This window comes from Oncorhynchus mykiss, chromosome 2, assembly GCF_013265735.2.
Source record: "Oncorhynchus mykiss isolate Arlee chromosome 2, USDA_OmykA_1.1, whole genome shotgun sequence".
Classification (NCBI taxonomy): domain Eukaryota; kingdom Metazoa; phylum Chordata; class Actinopteri; order Salmoniformes; family Salmonidae; genus Oncorhynchus; species Oncorhynchus mykiss.
Genome location: NC_048566.1, coordinates 33,644,507 through 33,663,823, shown reverse-complemented (window position 1 = coordinate 33,663,823; position 19,317 = coordinate 33,644,507). Strand labels below are relative to the sequence as shown.

At 41.0% G+C, this 19,317-nt stretch overlaps 1 protein-coding gene across 1 annotated transcript; it reads left to right on the top strand.

Annotated features, from left to right (window-relative positions):
- The first annotated feature begins 1,202 nt into the window (after nt 1-1,202).
- On the top strand, nt 1,203-15,701 carry LOC110487773 (PHD finger protein 1). The gene is made up of 15 exons (XM_021559699.2): nt 1,203-1,302; nt 2,487-2,565; nt 2,671-2,752; nt 3,437-3,523; nt 4,043-4,137; nt 4,688-4,836; nt 7,915-8,010; nt 8,497-8,565; nt 8,789-8,912; nt 9,281-9,348; nt 9,610-9,741; nt 11,810-11,888; nt 14,780-14,892; nt 15,181-15,264; nt 15,401-15,701. The coding sequence occupies exons 1-15, from the start codon at nt 1,298-1,300 to the stop codon at nt 15,699-15,701; spliced, it is 1,563 nt and encodes a 520-aa protein (XP_021415374.1). The 5' UTR covers nt 1,203-1,297.
- Nucleotides 15,702-19,317: the final 3,616 nt, after the last annotated feature.

Below are 19,317 nucleotides of genomic sequence, written 5' to 3'. Positions count from 1 at the left end.
GGGCTAACGGGCTCACTATCCTTTCTTGGTAAATAGTGAATCTTGCTGTGAGACTGCTGGAAGCATAATTCCGTTTTGCCATTATTCATAGTGATCCTCATCCAAATGCTAATGATACATTTCAAAATATCTCTGTCATCACACAGTTATGTGAATTGAACTGTAGTTCAGCTAAATGCCACCACTGCATTTTTTTTTAGCCTACCACTACACTACAGTACTGACAAAGCAGTGCATTAGAAGGTGTAGTGTGCTCGCCATCTAGTGTTGCCAATGGAAACTCATTGTCATCCTTTAGAAATGCCAGTGGCCATTTTGAGCACAAAATTACCATATGCTTGATAAATTCAAATGACAACAACAAGCAAATGAACAAATACATATCATCTAACGATAAAAATAACATATGAAACACCTCATCACTTGTTGTTTTGACTATTAAACTATAGGCTATGTTGCCTACTCGTAGAATTGTCAGTGCTAAGTTATGGTATGACACTTAAATGCCCTTTAATCTTCCGTTCATAAATGATACACATGAACATGTGTGAAATTTCTAGGGCTCCTAATTAACCATTGGTAAATAAGTAAAATTGTTACTCATTCTGACATTGGTTATTACCATGTTATGTTATCACCCAGTTGTTGTGAGAATTGAAAGCTTGTGTGACCAGTGATATTCATGGTGATAGTGATGATGACATTATTGAGCGTAGGTATATATTACCCGAGCAGTAAAGAATAGATGATTGATCATAGATAACCAATATTTTACACACAATATGTATATTAAGAGGAAATGTATAGGACAATTATAGACTATTGTAAATCACATTCAACAATTCCCTTTGATGACTACAGTGACAAGTGCTCAAAGTAATCCAAGCCTTAAATTATCCTTAATTACTTAGGCATAATAGGCTAGCTTTGTATAGTCCAAAACCTGAAAATAGGCTTATCTGGCAAGGGGACCACAAAGACTGCAAAAAGTAACTCTATATAAACAATCACAATGTTTATTATACATATTGTATATTGCAGCCTAGGCTATATAATCAAAATGTGTAGTAATTTTAAGAAATTAGATAATTTAACATTATGATTATAGTTTTATTTTAGCTGGAAGGAAATACAAATGCTTACTATAGCAAGAAAACTATTTATTGTGCAATTTACTGAATGGTAAAAAAAGGGAAAAAAAGTGAATAACACGTGTGAGCGCAGCTTCCACTTGCCCTTCTAAAACTTTCTCCAGGACTCCAAACTTGCAGCACCCTTCTTTGGGAGGTACCAATTAATGAGGTATGTAAACTTCCACTAATTGCCCACTTAAACTCCAGTGACTATCGTCGTCGGCTGATTTTTAACTGGCTTTTATCACAATTTGGTTAAATCTTCAGAAAACACAGCTTGCCTTGTCATAACGGTTTAGAGGTAATTTCTTCGGATGTTAAGGTGTTCCCGTCGCTGTTGACCCGGTCCCCACTATCTCCCTCCCACTCTATCTCTCGGTGTTTTATGTCTGCGTCACAACAAGTCGGTCGAGAAAGAGGCAGGGATGATGGCGTCTCTCGCGGGTTGATTCGCGTGCTGCTCTGACAAACACGCTTAATAGCATCAATAGGTGGAGAAAAGAGAGCAAATGCACCGGAACATGACGAAACTACGTCGCGGAGGACAGACAGACCATACAGACCGAGAGAAAGACGGACGTACCGACGGTGTCTCACTGACGACTTGACAGACATACGCGCTTGGCACAGACACATACATGCACATCCACTTTGGCACACACGTAGGCTTCACATCCAACCGGGCAGTAATTGAGACGAGAGGAAAACAGAAGGGAGAAAATATTTCATGTCAAGCCGGCACAGGAATCGCTGTGACCCCAACGGAGAGGAGTTCGACTTGACAGGTAGCAATGGCTCTCTGTTCATCCAGCAACACTGTCTATGTTAATTTTTATTGATCTGAAAACGCTATTATGTATCATGTGTCTCTTTGACTTGAGTGCCTGCACTGGAACAACCGCTGGATGTGCAGAGATTATGTCCATAGGCTACAGCGATTCCTTTCTATTCAAGTTTTGTCGTTTTCGATTTTCAAAGAGGATACAACACAGAAGTGCATGAGAAAGCAAAGTATAGAGGCGTACAGTGGTGTTACAATCAAACTACAGTGCAGTCATCATGCAGTGGTGAATGCATTTTCTCACATGTGTTGTGTCATAATGGTTTGTCCTGCTCCATGCATGGGCATTTACACTCATCATTGAACCTGCTGGATTCTGACTGTGGCTATGCTGGGTTTGTGAGAATGTAACCCCTTATCCACTCCAGCCCAGTGCCCATGGAACGATAAGGCCATAAACCTCTGTCGGCAATGGCAGCAAAGTATCCAGTAAATAAATTGGATTTCCATTTCACATGAGCCCCCTCCTCTTCCTCACCCCTTCTCTCTCTATCTCTCTCACTTCTCTTCAGGATGGGGGGAGTAAGTGAAGGGGATGATGTGTTAGCTCGATGGAGTGATGGACTACTGTACCTCGGCAATGTGAAAAGAGTAAGTGTGTGTGTGTGTGTGCGTACGTGCATGCATGTGCGCATTTGGAAAGTATTACATTTAGGTTTGAGTGAACAATTCCACTGTTTCCATCCCTCTCCTCAGGTAGATGGAGTCAAGCAATGTTGTCTGGTGAGATTTGAGGACAACTCTGAATTTTGGGTCCTAAGAAAAGACATCCACTCTTGTAAGACTTACAACTTACTCTTGTTTTCCTCAGTTAACACAAAACATTTAACGGAGGGTTTTTGGGCACTGTGGAATTACTTTTGAATCAAAGAAATATCCCCTAAAATGCTGATACAAATATTTCATACATATCTACCCTTTCTATAGATAGGGGGCTAATTGAGGATGCTCCAACTATTATCACATTTGAATAATCTTTACTTTTACCCTACCTTGATTCACTTCAGAGAGGTTTAAAGAAATTCATAAAATGTTTTTAGATTTTTCTCTCAGCTTTGAAAAGTTTGTTCTTAATTTGATGCTCTCTCTCCATTCCGATCCATTGTAGTTCAACAGAATGTTGCGCAATTAATTTCTCTAGTCAAGGTTGAAATACAACATTCCCTGGAAATGTTGGCAATTCTGATGGGGGACTTTTAGGTGTAATTGGTGTATTTATGAATTTATTAGTGTAATGACTCCATAGGGAAATGGCGCCCCCACGTAGGTAGTGTAAAGTGAAGGGAAGCACAGCCAAATATCCACATGTCAAAAGGAGTGAAATCTGAAAGGGTGCAGGAGACATTGAAATCAATGAAGTGGCAAGGAAATGAATCAATATACATAAATTAACACTGTTGAGTGATCTCTCTCTCGTTCTCCCCCTCTCTCTGTTACTCACTCATTTTCTCTCTCGCTTAAGTCTCAGTTGGAGTGGAAGAAGTTTGCTGTATCTGTGATGCCCCACCTCTTAAAGAACCTCTCATCAATTGTCTTAAATGTCGTCACGGTAAGAAAACACAGCATGTCATGTACTCTTCATAGAGGTATTTTCAAAGAATAACTTATGACGGATAGGCACAACTATTTTAAATCAAGTTTAAAAAAAACAATGGCATCTATTTTTTGTCTTCAGGTTTTCTACCAGATAATATACACTGAGTGTACAAAACATTAGGAACACCTTCCTAATATTGAGTTGCAACCCTTTTGCCCTCACAATAGCCTCAGTTGTCGGGGGAAATGGACTCTACAAGGTGTCGAAAGCGTCCCACATAGATGCTGGCCTATGTTGACTCCAATACTTCCCAGAGTTGTGTCAAGTTGGCTGGATGTCCTTTGGGTGGTGGACCATTCTTGATACACACAGGAAACTGTTGAGCGTGAAAAACCCAGCAGCGGTGCCGTTTCTAATGTTTTGTACACTCAGTGTATAATATCTCATGAAAAGAGACAAGGAAAAGGCCTCCATCAGTAACATATCCTCAGTATGTGAATTACAGTAAACACTCTCTCCATTCCATAAAAGGTTATCATCCGGAGTGCCACACTCCGTCCATTGAGCCGGAAGCTGACAGCAATTCTTGGATATGTCGGCAATGTGTCTTTGCAGTGGCAACCAAGGTTAGACTGCTAATCTTTGTTTCACACTCTGCCTCTTGGCTCAGGGAAAATATCCAATTCAGACTTGTAAACATTTTTTTTTTAATCTATCCAGAGGATTTCAATACCAGTGTTGTGTTAAACAATGTTGTCAATGGATATATCTGAAGGAAACCACAGAAATGTTACAACTCTGTATTATTCACCATAGGGATTAGATACTCCTCTACGTTGTGCCTGGACATCTGACCAGTTCGTCAATGCAGATTGTTTCAAGATTATACTGTATTATAGTCATTATGGTCAGTAATTCATGTATGCTCCAATTCTGTACTGTAGGTGTTAGATGAGGGAGCACTGTGGTTAAGGGCTAATTGCTCATCGGTCAATGTCAATCTCATTGACCTGACTTTTCTTAAGATATTATCTCACTCAGCTGACCTACAATAAAAAGAGATGAATTGCTTTTCCTGGATAGTTCCCATCCAATGTCATCTATCTTGAATGTACTGACATGACCGTGAGTGGAGAGGTCGCTGTAGTGAATCGATTTGTCAAAATTATCTTTCAGAGAGGGGGAGCCATCAAACGAGGACGGTTTGCCCGGCTCATGCAAATCATGAAACTTCGGCTGCCCTATCAGCTGTCATCTTTAGACTGGGACCCACAGCATCTCACCAACCAGCAGCAGTGTTACTGCTACTGTGCCGGACCTGGAGAGTGAGTGACAATTTATAGCTTCTAACAGATGCCCTCAATAGATAAATTATGTTATACAACGGGTGGGTCTAATCATGAATGCTGATTGGTTAAAACCGCATTCCAGATGGTGTCTATTCTACAAGTTACCACTGGCTACGTCTATGATGTTAAAATGCCTATTTACTCTGTTCCATCTGACTGCGCAATCCACTGATCTCCACTATAAAAAGCATCTAGACATTATCTCACATTTCTTTGAGACCAACATTTAGTTTTTAACATCAGAGATTTGTATGAACCTTGGTGTCTGTCTCTCTGACATTTGCAACATTGTTTCAACATTCAAATTATATCTCCAGCTGTCCCATAGTAACAAACGTGTTGGGAGTCGGGATGAGACAGACATGCAGGCAGCTTTTCTCAGCCAGTTGAAATTATGAATCAGCATCATTTAAATATATATTTTCTATTGATATACAGTGCCTTGCGAAAATATTCGGCCCCATTGAACTTTGCGACCTTTTGCCACATTTCAGGCTTCAAACATAAAGATATAAAACTGTATTTTTTTGTGATGAATCATCAACAAGTGGGACACAATCATGAAGTGGAACGACATTTATTGGATATTTCAAACTTTTTTAACAAATCAAAAACTGAAAAATTGGGCGTGCAAAATTATTCAGCCCCTTTACTTTCAGGGCAGCAAACTCTCTCCAGAAGTTCAGTGAGGATCTCTGAATGATCCAATGTTGACCTAAATGACTAATGATGATAAATACAATCCACCTGTGTGTAATCAAGTCTCCGTATAAATGCACCTGCACTGTGATAGTCTCAGAGGTCCGTTAAAAGCGCAGAGAGCATCATGAAGAACAAGGAACACACCAGGCAGGTCCGAGATACTGTTGTGAAGAAGTTTAAAGCCGGATTTGGATACAAAAATATTTCCCAAGCTTTAAACATCCCAAGGAGCACTGTGCAAGCGATAATATTGAAATGGAAGGAGTATCAGACCACTGCAAATCTACCAAGACCTGGCCGTCCCTCTAAACTTTCAGCTCATACAAGGAGAAGACTGATCAGAGATGCAGCCAAGAGGCCCATGATCACTCTGGATGAACTGCAGAGATCTACAGCTGAGGTGGGAGACTCTGTCCATAGGACAACAATCAGTCGTATATTGCACAAATCTGGCCTTTATGGAAGAGTGGCAAGAAGAAAGCCATTTCTTAAAGATATCCATTTAAAGTTTGCCACAAGCCACCTGGGAGACACACCAAACATGTGGAAGAAGGTGCTCTGGTCAGATGAAACCAAAATTGAACTTTTTGGCAACAATGCAAAACGTTATGTTTGGCGTAAAAGCAACACAGCTGAACACACCATCCCCACTGTCAAACATGGTGGTGGCAGCATCATGGTTTGGGCCTGCTTTTCTTCAGCAGGGACAGGGAAGATGGTTAAAATTGATGGGAAGATGGATGGAGCCAAATACAGGACCATTCTGGAAGAAAACCTGATGGAGTCTGCAAAAGACCTGAGACTGGGACGGAGATTTGTCTTCCAACAAGACAATGATCCAAAACATAAAGCAAAATCTACAATGGAATGGTTCAAAAATATACATATCCAGGTGTTAGAATGGCCAAGTCAAAGTCCAGACCTGAATCCAATCGAGAATCTGTGGAAAGAACTGAAAACTGCTGTTCACAAATGCTCTCCATCCAATCTTACTGAGCTCGAGCTGTTTTGCAAGGAGGAATGGGAAAAAATGTCAGTCTCTCGATGTGCAAAACTGATAGAGACATACCCCAAGCGACTTACAGCTGTAATCGCAGCAAAAGGTGGCGCTACAAAGTATTAACTTAAGGGGGCTGAATAATTTTGCACGCCCAATTTTTCAGTTTTTGATTTGTTAAAGTTTGAAATATCCAATAAATGTCGTTCCACTTCATGAATGTGTCCCACTTGTTGTTGATTCATCACAAAAAAATACAGTTTTATATCTTTATGTTTGAAGCCTGAAATGTGGCAAAAGGTCGCAAAGTTCAAGGGGGCCGAATACTTTCGCAAGGTACTGTATATATATATATTATATATCAATAGAAAACAGGTAAAACGAAACAAACAAAGTGCAGCTAGTTTGCTGCTTTTCCATCTTCAGTTTGAAGTGATTGTGTTAGCTGTGGTGTTGGCCAGCTCCTCTGAACAGCAGTGTCCTAACGAGAGAGCACATTTTCTATGCCAGGTGAAATCGTGCATCATTAGCTCATTGTTACGGATGTATCCAAATAAATGACACTAGAAAACAGCTGAAACAAACGCAAATGCAGCGACTTTGCTCTTATTCTGGCTGCACTGTTTGTCATGACTGTAAGTTAGCCGTAGTTGGCTAGCTAGCAAGCAAGAATAACAATGTTGCAAGTCAGTATGTCAATGGAACATTCAGAACAAACGACTGGGTTGCATCCATAGATACAGAACAAAAAGACTGAACGACTGGGTCGCTTCTCTGGCAACCGAACCGATAGAACGAACGACCCGCTTGCTTGGGTATCAACCCTAGATTTGTGTCGGGACTATATCTTGTGGAAGGATGAAATAGTATGAATAAATTAATCAAAATAACGTTTATAAGGAAAATATGTCAATCATTATTTGAATATGTTGTTAACCCGTTGTATAAAAGTGATAATGCCCTCAAAGCCCGTGTTTGGAGGATATATTGGCATGGACTTCGTCTCGGTTTTAACAATACCCATACTAATATATCCTTCAAACACTGTTCCTCTGGCATTATCACTTAATAATAACATTATATAACTAGTGTTTACCACATGTATTGGTCAATAAGATTTACTATCAATTTTCCTTACCGACAAAAACAAATAGAATATTCATGTCGGAACCCTGTATGTCCTTTTCACCATTATACAGCTCTCCTGTCAAGACATAATGTGTTTTTCAGTTGAGTATTGCAGCCTCTTTTGAAAAATACATAATATACTCTACTCTTGTCAGGTGGCCACCAGATGTTAGCTATGTTTTAGGCCATTGGGGAGTGTGGTTAATGTTTATATTTATCAACTGCAGGTGGAACCTGAAAATGTTGCAGTGTGGAAGTTGTGGTCAGTGGTTTCATGAAGCTTGCACACAGTGTCTGACCAAGCCGTTGTTATATGGAGACAGGTGAGTCAGAGTATTGTTATCTATAACCTTGTACTGCTCCTTTGCATTACCATTGTCAAACCAGAACAGAGAGGTTATAAAACTGGCAGTGGTAGGGCTAATGCTGTTAGTGTTCATTGCTAATAGCAGTGCAGTTGTTATTCTGCCTCTCTGGTGTCCAATGTAATGTGGTAGATGTAAAAATGAATTCAAATTAGTCCAGTCCGCTACACCATTATTGTCACATTAACCATCTGTATTATCCCACTGGTTTAATGCCCATGATATATTATATGACTCTTTGTTTCTGCATAGAAAAATACTTTTTGAGATTGATGGTGAGGTAGAATGTGGTGGGGTTGTTATATCTGCTAAACAAGTGATGGAAACTGGGAAGAATTTGCTGACAGCAGCAACCACGTGCCTTGTTATGTTTCCATTGACTTTTATATCTGGTCAATCACAGACAAAAATAGAATCATCTGTGTTTCCTTTTTTTTCTGAAAGGTTTTATGAGTTCCAGTGCTCAGTCTGTGCAAACGGACCAGAGACAATTCAACGGCTACCCATGAGCTGGTAAAGCTATACAGTATCTGCTAAGAGACGGTTACATAATTTAAACTGCAGGGATTATCACACCGAAGCACTCTTGAAAACCATTTTCTTGTGACAGGTTTATTGAGTCATGTGGGTTACAATATGTTAATTCCTCTTACTCAATGATGTAATGAAAAGCTTTGTGGTGTGAAAAATTCTGAACTAACTGTGTCTTTTCCTGGTGTGTTTGTTGTAAATACAGGGTAGATTTGGCCCATTTGGTGCTCTACCACCTCTCCTTGTGCTGCAAGAGAAAATACTTTGATTTCGACCATGAAATCATGTCGTTTGCCAATGAGAATTGGGACTCTTTGCTTCTAGGCTCGGTATAAACATTTCCTCACTTACGTGCTATGATGAAACAATGTGAAAGTGTTAGCTAGCGTAATTTTTAGCGGTCATGTGGTAATTATGTGCTTTGAGTTCATTAGCTACTTGTCATTGTTATTTAGCACATTTTAAATGGTAAATATCACTTGTATTTTATGTGGCTCTCAGGTACTACAGTTGCATTTAAATCTGTTATACACTTTTTTTAATGAACTGTTCACAAATCACATGAATAACTAACTACGTTATCCATGGAAATGTTTACCTTTCACCAATGAATGTCAATGTGTCTCTAAATGTATTAGCATTTGTTCATCCACAGTGTTAATCAAGCTCTTGATTTTCATTCCTCCCTGTCCCCCAGCTCTCTGACACACCAAGGCAAGATCGCTGTCACAATCTGCTCAACGCTTTGAACTCCAACAAAGACAGGTGAGAGTCTGCATATGATGCGAAGAATAAACAGAAGCCACAGCTATGCTTGACCAGATTTATGATAGCGTTGCTTCTGGAATTGTACATAAGGGTAAAGAAAATACAGTTAGTTAATTGTTTCTTAACTCTTTGATATTGTCAATAGAACGATAAGAAAACATGGACAATAATGATAACTTGTTTTAAAAAGAACGATGACCTGACTTTACAAAGTTGTTGTCTTTTGAAAGTTGTCTTTTTCTCTGTGATGTCATCCAGGTTTGTCTCTGGTAAAGAGATCAAGAAGAAGAAGTGTCTTTTTGGGCTCCAGGTCCGAGCTCCACCTCCCCTGACCTCTGATTCGTCCCCCCTCATCACTGACCCGCCCATCAACATCACCCAAAGGAGAAGGTCAGAGTAAGGACAACTTCTGTGATTATTATTCTCTCATCATCACAAACACAAGCCTCAGGACCCAACTCTTTATATGGATACATTCATTCTAGTAATGAATTACACATTTACAATAGTGAAAAAGAGCGGCACCTTGTAGACAGTGGTCCTTCTAGCTGGATAGGAACAACTGTTCCTAACTAAACAGGCACCTGTGTGCCTCATTAAGTCATTTAAGGGAAGGACTCACTTATTTCACACTGGTGAATATGTTTATAACTAATATTTTCATCAATAAATACATCATCTATAGTGTGTGTGCATATGTGCGTGTGCGCATTCGCATGTGGACATTGATTCTCTTGCTAAACATTCTCAACACCATCTTCTCTTTTATTCTCTATGGGCTTAAAATAAAAAACACCACATTTATACCCTGACATATAGTACCAGTCAAAAGTTCGGACACACTTACTCATTCCAGTGTTTTTCTTTATTTTTTACTATTTTCTACATTGTGAAATAATATGGAAGACATCAAACTATGAAATAACACATATGGAATCGCGTAGTAACCAAAAAAGTGTTAAACAAATCAAAATATATTTTATATTTGAGATTCTTCAAAGTAGCCATCCTTTGCCTTGATGACAGCACTGCACACTCTTGGCATTCTCTCAAGCAGCTTCACCTGAAATGCTTTTCCAACAGCCTTGAAGGTGTTCCCACATATGCTGAGCACTTGTTGGCTGCTTTTCCTTCACTCTGCGGTCCAACTCATCCAAAACCATCTCAATTGGGTTGAGGTCGGGTGATTGTGGAGGCCAGGTCATTTGATGCAGTGCTCCATCACTCTCCTTCTTGGTCAAATAGCCTTTACACAGCCAGGAGGTGTGTTGGGTCATAGTTCTGTTGAAAAACAAATGATAGTCCCACAAAGCGCAAACCAGATGGGATGGCATATCGCTGCAGAATGCTGTGGTGGCCATGCTGGTTAAGTGTGCCTTGAATTCTAAATAAATCACTGACAGTGTCACCAGAAAAGCACCTTCACACCATCACAACTCCTCCATGCTTCACGGTGGGAACCGCACATGCAAGGATCATCCATTCACCTACTCTGCGTCTCAAAGACAAGACATGGCGGTTGGAACCAAAAATCTCAAATTTGGACTCATCAGACGAAAGGACAGATTTCTACCGGTCTAATGTCCATTGCTTGTGTTTTTTGGCCCAAGCAATTCTCATCTTCTTATTGGTGTCCTTTAGTAGTGATTTCTTTGCAGCAATCGACCATGAAGGCCAGGTTCACACAGTCTCCTCTGAACATTTGATGTTGAGATGTCTCTTACTTGAACTCTGAAGCATTTATTTGGGCTGCAATCTGAGGTGCAGTTAACTCTCATGAACTTATCCTCTGCAGCAGAGTTAACTCTTGAGTCTTCCTTTCCTGTGGCGGTCCTCATGAGAGCCATTTTCATCATAGCGCTTGATGGTTTTTGCAACTGCACTTGAAGAAACGTTAAAAGTTTTTGAAATGTTTCCGTATTGACTGACCGTCATGTCGTTTTTCTTTGCTTAATTGAGCTGTTCTTCCCATAATATGTACTTGGTCTTTTACCAGATAGGGCTATCTTCTGTTTACCAACTCTACCTTGTCACAACACAACTGATTGGCTCAAACGCATTAAGAAGGAAAGGAATTCCAAAAATGTACTTTTAGCAAGGCACACCTGTTAATTGAAATACATTCCAGGCGACTACCTCATGAAGCTGGTTGAGAGAATGCCAAGAGTATGTAAAGCTGTCATCAAGGCAAAGGGTGGCTATTTGAAGAATCTCAAATGTCAAATATATTTGGATTTGTTTAACACTTTTTTGGTTACTACATGATTTCATATCTGTTATTTAATAGTTTTGATGTCTTCACTATTATTCTACAATGTAGAAAATAGTCAAAATAAAGAGAAACCCTGGAATGAGTAGGTGTGTCCAAACTTTTGACTCGTACTGTAGTTTTCTAAGTAAAAACATTGCACCACTCCTCAAGTTATTGACTGTGTCTCTGTGTTGTTGTGTGGAGCAGCCCATTGTCACTGCCCTGCCAGAGGAGAGCGATGGGGCCAGAGTCACGCAAATCAAAGAGGCGCATCATGGAGACACAGGTCAGTGCTTCTGCCTCGAACCAGGCATCAAGGGAGAGATCAGCCATCAGCCGCCTCCTCACTGCATAGCAAAGAGCTGCCTGACACTGGAATGACTTGTCAGTCACAGTCAGTCAGTGGGCGGAGAAAAGGTTCTCCTTATAGCCAGTGTTGTCTGTTTACATGTTCTTCAAAGCCCAGCCTACCCCTCATACACTATTGAATTGAAGCTGGTTTACCGTTTATGACTCGATCGAATATGACAACATGTTATGGTCACGGGTTTAGAAATATATATTTTAATATTAATAGAAAATACACATCCTTTTATACTACTGCTCAGGCTTCCTCCCTTATCCTGAGACAATAAATGTTATAGACTGGTCGTATTTCAGCAGGCAGCACTTCCAGCAGACTGTTGTATCCTGAGCGGACATGAATCATCTGCCATCTTGGGGCAGGTTGGTTATCCCAGGGAAAGTGAGAGGGGAAGGTACGCTGATATGCGGCATCTGGGAGCACTTCCAAGTGCACTTTGCAGTCGATTACAGTTTGGCCAGGTGGCGCTGGCGCTTTGACAGTGCAGCATTGACAGAGCACCTCGATTTAAAGGGACAGCGCGCTAGTAAGGGGAGGGGATAATGCTAGTATACCACTGCTGTATTTACTGTATATGTTGTGGGTCACAGTCCAGCATTGGAGGTTGACAGAGCTGAGGGTGTGCTAAGAACTGAGGAAGCAAAGGATAGATGGGATAGAGTACTGATGCTTTTGTTGTTATGGTAGCAAGCTCACACTGTAAGAAATGGTACCTGACATGCTGACCAGACCGGACACGTCGCGTGCGCGAGCGTCGCAAATACATTTAGAAATCCTTGTTATTCAATTATTGCACCCACACTGCTCTCGCGCGCCAACGAGCATCTGCGACGCCATATAAGTTAAACGATGAAAAAGCCTGGAAGGAGGAGAGATGACTAGAAACGATTCGGTTGGCCGTTTTATGTGTGGATTAATTGTCGGAGTAGAGGTCCTTGTGCATTTCAGGTAAAATAACAACTCAATGTTTATATCCCAGGACAAATTAGCTAGCAACAGCAAGCTAGCTAAACCGGACAAATTAACATTAGCTAGCAAAAGCAAGCTAACTAGCTAAATTGCCATACATGTGATTTTCGACCTGTCCCCAAATGAATGTCATTGGTTCAGAGTGATATTTTAACCTGCGTGTCGTGATCGCGTTTGGTGTGGGGGGGGGCAAAATAAATTTATGCACGATGGCGCACGTGCGCAGCCGGTTTTGGTTCCGTGTCAGTCTCCACAATATGAATCTACTTATCATAGGCAATGGAGGTGACAGATATACACTATATATATACAAAAGTATGTGGACACGGCTATTTCAGCCACACCTGTTGCTGAACATCACACAGCCATGAAATCTCTATAGACAAACATTGACAGTGGATAAGAGCTCAATGACTTTCAACGTGGCACCGTCACAGGATGCCACCTTTCCAACAAGTCAGTTTGTCAGATTTCTGCCCTACTAAAGCAGCCCTGGTCAACTGTAAGTGCTGTTACTGTGAAGTGGAAACATCTAGGGGCAACAACGGCTCAGCCACAAAGTGGTAGGCCACACAAGCTCACAGAATGGGACCTCCGAGTGCTGAAGCTTGTAGCACTAAAAATCGTCTGTCCTCGGTTGTAACACTCACTACCGAGTTCCAAACTGCCTCTGGAAGCAGCGTTGGCACAATAACTGTTCGTCAGGAGCTTCATGAAATGGGTTTCCATGGCCGAGCAGATCACCATTCGCAATGCCAAGCGTCCGATGGAGTGTTACTAAGCTTACCGCCATTTGACTCTGGAGCAGTGGAAACGCGTTCTCTGGCGTGATGAATCGCGCTTCACCATCTGGCTGTCTGATGGATGAATCTGGGTTTGGCAGATGCCAGGAGAACGCTACCTGCCAAAATGCATAATGACAACTGTAAAGTTTGGTGGAGGAGGAATAATGAACTGGGACTGTTTTCATGGTTCAAGCCACTTTTTATCCAGTGAAGAGAAATCTTAACGCGCATACGATTACATTCTCAACTATTCTGTGCTTCCAACTTTGTGGCAACAGATTGGGCAAGGCCCTTTCCTGTTTCAGTATGGGCTATGCCCCCATGCACAAAGCAAGGTCCATACAGAAATGGTTTGTCGAGATCGGTGTGGAAGACCTTGACTGGCCTGCTCAGAGCTAGGCCTAATCGCCCAGCATCATTGCCCGACCTCACTAATGCAAGTCCCTGTAGCAATGTTCCTACATCTAGTGGAAAGCCTTCCCAGAAGAGTGGAGGCTGTTATAGCAGCAAAGGGAGGACCAACTCCATATTAATGCCTATGATTTTGGAATGAGATGTTCGACGAGCAGGTGTCCACAAACTTTTGGTCGTGTAGGACATGGATCATGCTATGCCTTGATGAGACCTAGTAAGTGATGATAATTAAGTGAATCGTGATACAATAGCAATATCACACTGTAAATAATGTAAAAGTTGCTGCAGCAGTGTGTTCGCGGCATACAATACAAGTGTGGGATGTGGAATTGTAATGCAGGTTTAAAGCTGTCACGTGAAAATATATATTTCCTTTTGGAAAGACTAGCCCTTTGTACTAACAAAGTTCCAGCGTCCGGCCTTTTTAAAAGTGAAATGCAATTGCATTTTTTAAATTATATGTATCAAATGATACAGTATGTTAACAGACCTTTGGTTTTTATTTAGATGTATTCACAAGCAGTATGGATTCTTCTGTAAAGATAACATGAAAGGGCATGAACTGGAGTATCATGTCTAATGTGTGTTTGGATCCACTGATTTGGCGTCAGAACACTAGCTAATCAGTGTTTCTCCTGTGTCCAGCCTTGTCCGCCCCCGGTCCCAGCCACCCCAATAGATCTGGTGCCATGTTGCCATGGCTACGTAGGTGGAACTAACCTCTACAACTCCAGGAAGGAGGAGGAGCTGAATTTGGGGTTCGTACTGTTATTGTATTGGTTACACTTTACACTTTACATACTGTATAACAAGTAATAATGCATTCTACTATATTTACAGAGTGTTACCGTTTTTTTTTTACGTTACATCCTCACTGATACCCTTATCAAATCAAATCAAATCATTGGTCACATACACATGTTTAGCAGATGTTATTGCGGGCGTAGCGAAATGCTTGTATTAGGCAGTGTGTCATTGGAAATCCATGCATTGTTGCTCTTTGTCCGTTTAAAAAAAGAATGTTTATATCCCTGCTCTTTCCACAGCTCTCCACCTAAGAGGATGTTTGCCCTGTATCACCCCACCTATAACGGAGCCCCAGCCATCTCTAGAACCCTGCATCACTATAGGTCAGTATTAACCACAGCTCCTCCTGCTCTCCGGGGACTACCCTCAATCTAGACATATAGAGAGGAAACCAGAGCTGTGCCTGGATGACAATGACAAAAAGTATGATGTGAAATTTTCATCTCTCTCTTTCTTCAGTGCGGAAGACCCTTGTCGAGTGCCGCCCCCCTGCCTCCCCTTCTCCCTGTCATCCTCCCACCATCACCACCACAACAACCAGCAGCACCACCAGCACCAGCCTGGCCAGAAGTCGGATCCCTGCCCTTCCCTCATGCTGCGTGACGTCCCTTCCTATCCGGGCGGCGTGGGGGGCGGGGGGGATGGGTCAGCTGCCAGGGGCTGGGGGGGCGGGGACGGGGTGAGGATTTTGGCGAGGCGAGTAACGCCAGACGGCAAGGTCCAGTACCTCGTGGAGTGGGGGAACGTGAGTGTGTACTGAGAGAAAATGAGAGAGAGATGGGGGGGGGGGGGTGGAGGGAGGATCAACACACCAGAGTGCTTGGCAGCAAAGAGGGGATATTGGGGAGAGAGAGAGAAAGAATGACTGTCGTGCAGGTGCCACATCAGAAATGTGTGGCAACTTCAAGTACAAGCAAAACAAAAACCCCACACAAGGCAAATCCAGGTGTCTCAAACAATATCGCCTCCATTCTATATCATCACACTACGTGTTACTATATCTCCCTCTTTGCTAGTGTTTCCCCTATATTTGTACTGTATACCTTTGGAATATGCCTTTGCATTTATCATGTTTACGTTTGAAGATTGTATATACAGTATTTGATTATAGGCAATTTGTTATGTTACCTATTGTCATACTTGATTTACATGATATTATGTAATAGAAGTATATTAGGAGCCGCAACAGGGCTTTTGTTTTATAGTTAGATTTATATATTCACAATATATTATTATAGAATGATTTGATGATGTGGTTGCATAGTGCCTATCTGGATTGTGCATCTGCAGATTGAGAAGTTGACCTGAATCCAGGGATCAGGTGATTGAAATGTATGATAACTATTCTATAAGGTTTTCTTCCTCATCCACCAATTGCAATTGAAGAGTCACGACAATGTTGTGCAGGCTTTCACACACAGAATTAGTGTAAAATACATTCCAAACAAATATCAAAACACCTCAAGATTACTGATCAAAATCTTTGATCAGATAGTCATGGAAAATGGCCGCTCGTTGAGCCAGATTTCACTGTCAATTTGTTGAGCGGTGCTTTACATTCTTTTAGGGAAGAGAAGTCAACACATTATGGTATTATGTGCAGGTGAAACTATTTGTACTGTTTTCCATTTTCAGGTCATAGACAGAGGAGTCAGCTCCTATCTTCCAGGTTTACACTGAGGATGAGAGATAGCGTTAACTCTGGCCCACTTCAATGCTGATACCTAAGCCCTAGTCTGGACACTGTAGATCTGACAAGATTGGATAGATATGAGCAATATGGCTTATGTTTCATCCGACCTATCAGAGGGAAAGGTGCAGCTTTCATCATATTTCTCATATATCTGATCCTTTCAGATGTACCCAAGTGTCTAAGTGGTAAGGGTTTGTGTTTGATTTGGAACTGGGCCCCGGAGATCATAGTGGAACAGGAGGTTGTGTATAGAACTCTAGAATATCATAGTGCAAGGTTCAGAGTTTATATTTATACAGATCCTTTATTTCTGCCTTTTGTGGGATAAAACACAGATAAGAGTAAATGTGTGTGTTGTATCTCCCAGAAGACAGATTGTGTTACAGGTGTAGTTACAGTAAATAACACAATAGGCAGTTATACTGTTATAATCATGTCAACAGAAACCATGTTCAGTCATTTAAAAAAAAAAACACAACAAGATGTCGCCCATTCCCCAGATTGAATGATGTGAAATATGCCATCTCTTACTTAAGCAATAAGGCCTGAGCGGGTGTGGTATATGGCAAATATACCACGGCTAAGGGCTGTTCTTAAGCACAACCAAACGCGGAGTGCCTGGATACAGCCCATAGCCATTGTATATTGGCCATATACCACAAACCCCAGAGGTGCCTTATTGCTATTGGTTAACAACGTAATTAGAACAGAAAACCTAGTAATTTTGTGGTATACAGTCTGATATACCACATCTTTCAGCCAATCAGCATTCAGTGCTCGAATGACCCGGTTTCTAATAGTGAATAGGTGATTGCTCAGCCTGGTCTCATAGACTAGACGTAACATAGTAAATGTAAATCCAGAACACTCAAATTAGTATGATATGTTACATTTGGTATGGTTAGATAAGACAGAAGGTTACTTAAGGCAAAAAGGAAAGTAATGTGGTTGGTCAGAGTGGATGGGTATATAACGCAGATGACTAGCAACCCAAAGGTTGCGTGTTTGAATCTCATCACGGACTTTAGCATTTTAGTTTATTAGCAACTTTGCAACTACTTACTACTTTTTAGCTACTTTGCACCTACTTAGCATGTTAGCTAACCCATCCCCTAGCCCTAACCATAACCCTTTAACTTAACTCCTCACCTTAACCCCTAGTGTAGTTAACGTTAGCCACCTAGCTAACTTTAGCGTTAGTCACCTATATAACGTTAGCCACAAGTTGGAATTCGTAACATATCATACGTTTTGCAAATTCGTAACATGTACAAATTACAATTCCTAACATCTAATTCGAAATGGATAATGGACATCCACAAATTAATACATATCTAATTGGAGTGTCACAGATTTACATTTACTATGTTACGTCTACCCCTGAGTCCAGGTTGGATTGCTAAGTGTTTGGCACATTTCTAAATGGCAGTGCAGGTCAAATGAACCTCCCAACTCAGTCCTTCCCATCCCAGTTTAGGATTTAGATCATTCTCAGTGAATTTGGCTGTAGTGGAATAGGAAGAGGTCTGTGGAACCATCAGTTCGATGGTAATGAATGTATCTGTATGTTTTCTATGGTAAAGTATGTCTATAGACCCGTCAAGTGTTTGTTACTGTAGGTTATAGATGGAACTATACAAAATGACTTCAAAGGACTGGGGTAAATCTGATTTTGAGATGAGGAATAAGAAGCTAAGAGAGTCTCTATAGTCTTCTCTTTTTTATTTGTAGTCAAGTCCAAGTTTGGTTTGATGTATTTTTGGACTTTTGGTCAAATTACGTTTATACATGTATAACCTAGGCTGACACAGCCCATGTAAAATTAAAAACATTAAAAGTTGCCCTTCACATCTTACCAATGTGCTTTGAGTGTTTTCAGTCCATTTGTTGTTTAACTTACAATATGTATAGGCCTATTTGTATTTACAGTAGGCTAGCCAATAATAATATATGTTGAAATGCACTTCAGAGAGTTATTTTCTATTCTATTCCATTTTATTCTATTGGTATAGCAATAGACTTCACACCCCATTCACATGTAGGTATTTTGTGATGAATCAATAGCCCTTCTGCCAGGCAAACCAACTGGCTAGTCCTTATGGCTCTGTTGCCAAGAATCTCTTTGCCATGGCATGTCAAGAGCAGTTGATTCATTGCGGTGACATTTCAGATAGCCTACTGAATCTTAGAGGGCTATGATGATGCCTACTGCAGTAACTGTATGTTATACTGTATAGATGGTATCATTCTAATTAGCAGATCACTATTGGCCTTTACATAGGTCGTTAGGCCGAAATGTATATTCAGCATGAAAGCTTTGGATGTAATTATGTATAATGCCTGTACTTACTTACATGTCCCACTAGTAGGAGGTGTAAAGGAAAGATTAAAGAGCATTACCGTTCGGTCTCCAACTGCAGCTGCAAGAGTCTACCGCCAGGTGGTAGCCATAATCCAAGTTTGACACCGTACTGTGCAGGCAGGTGAAGCAACTGAGCCGATCAGGACGCCATGTTGGCTCTATGGACCACGATTGGATCCAAGAGGAAATCATCAGCTTCCAACTGCACACGTGATGCCATTATTGAGCCTGATAATGTGTAGGTAGACTCCAAATCAATTTGTGCATGTGTACATTAGACGAATACAATGCACATGTATAACTAATTTTAGCTCTGTTCCT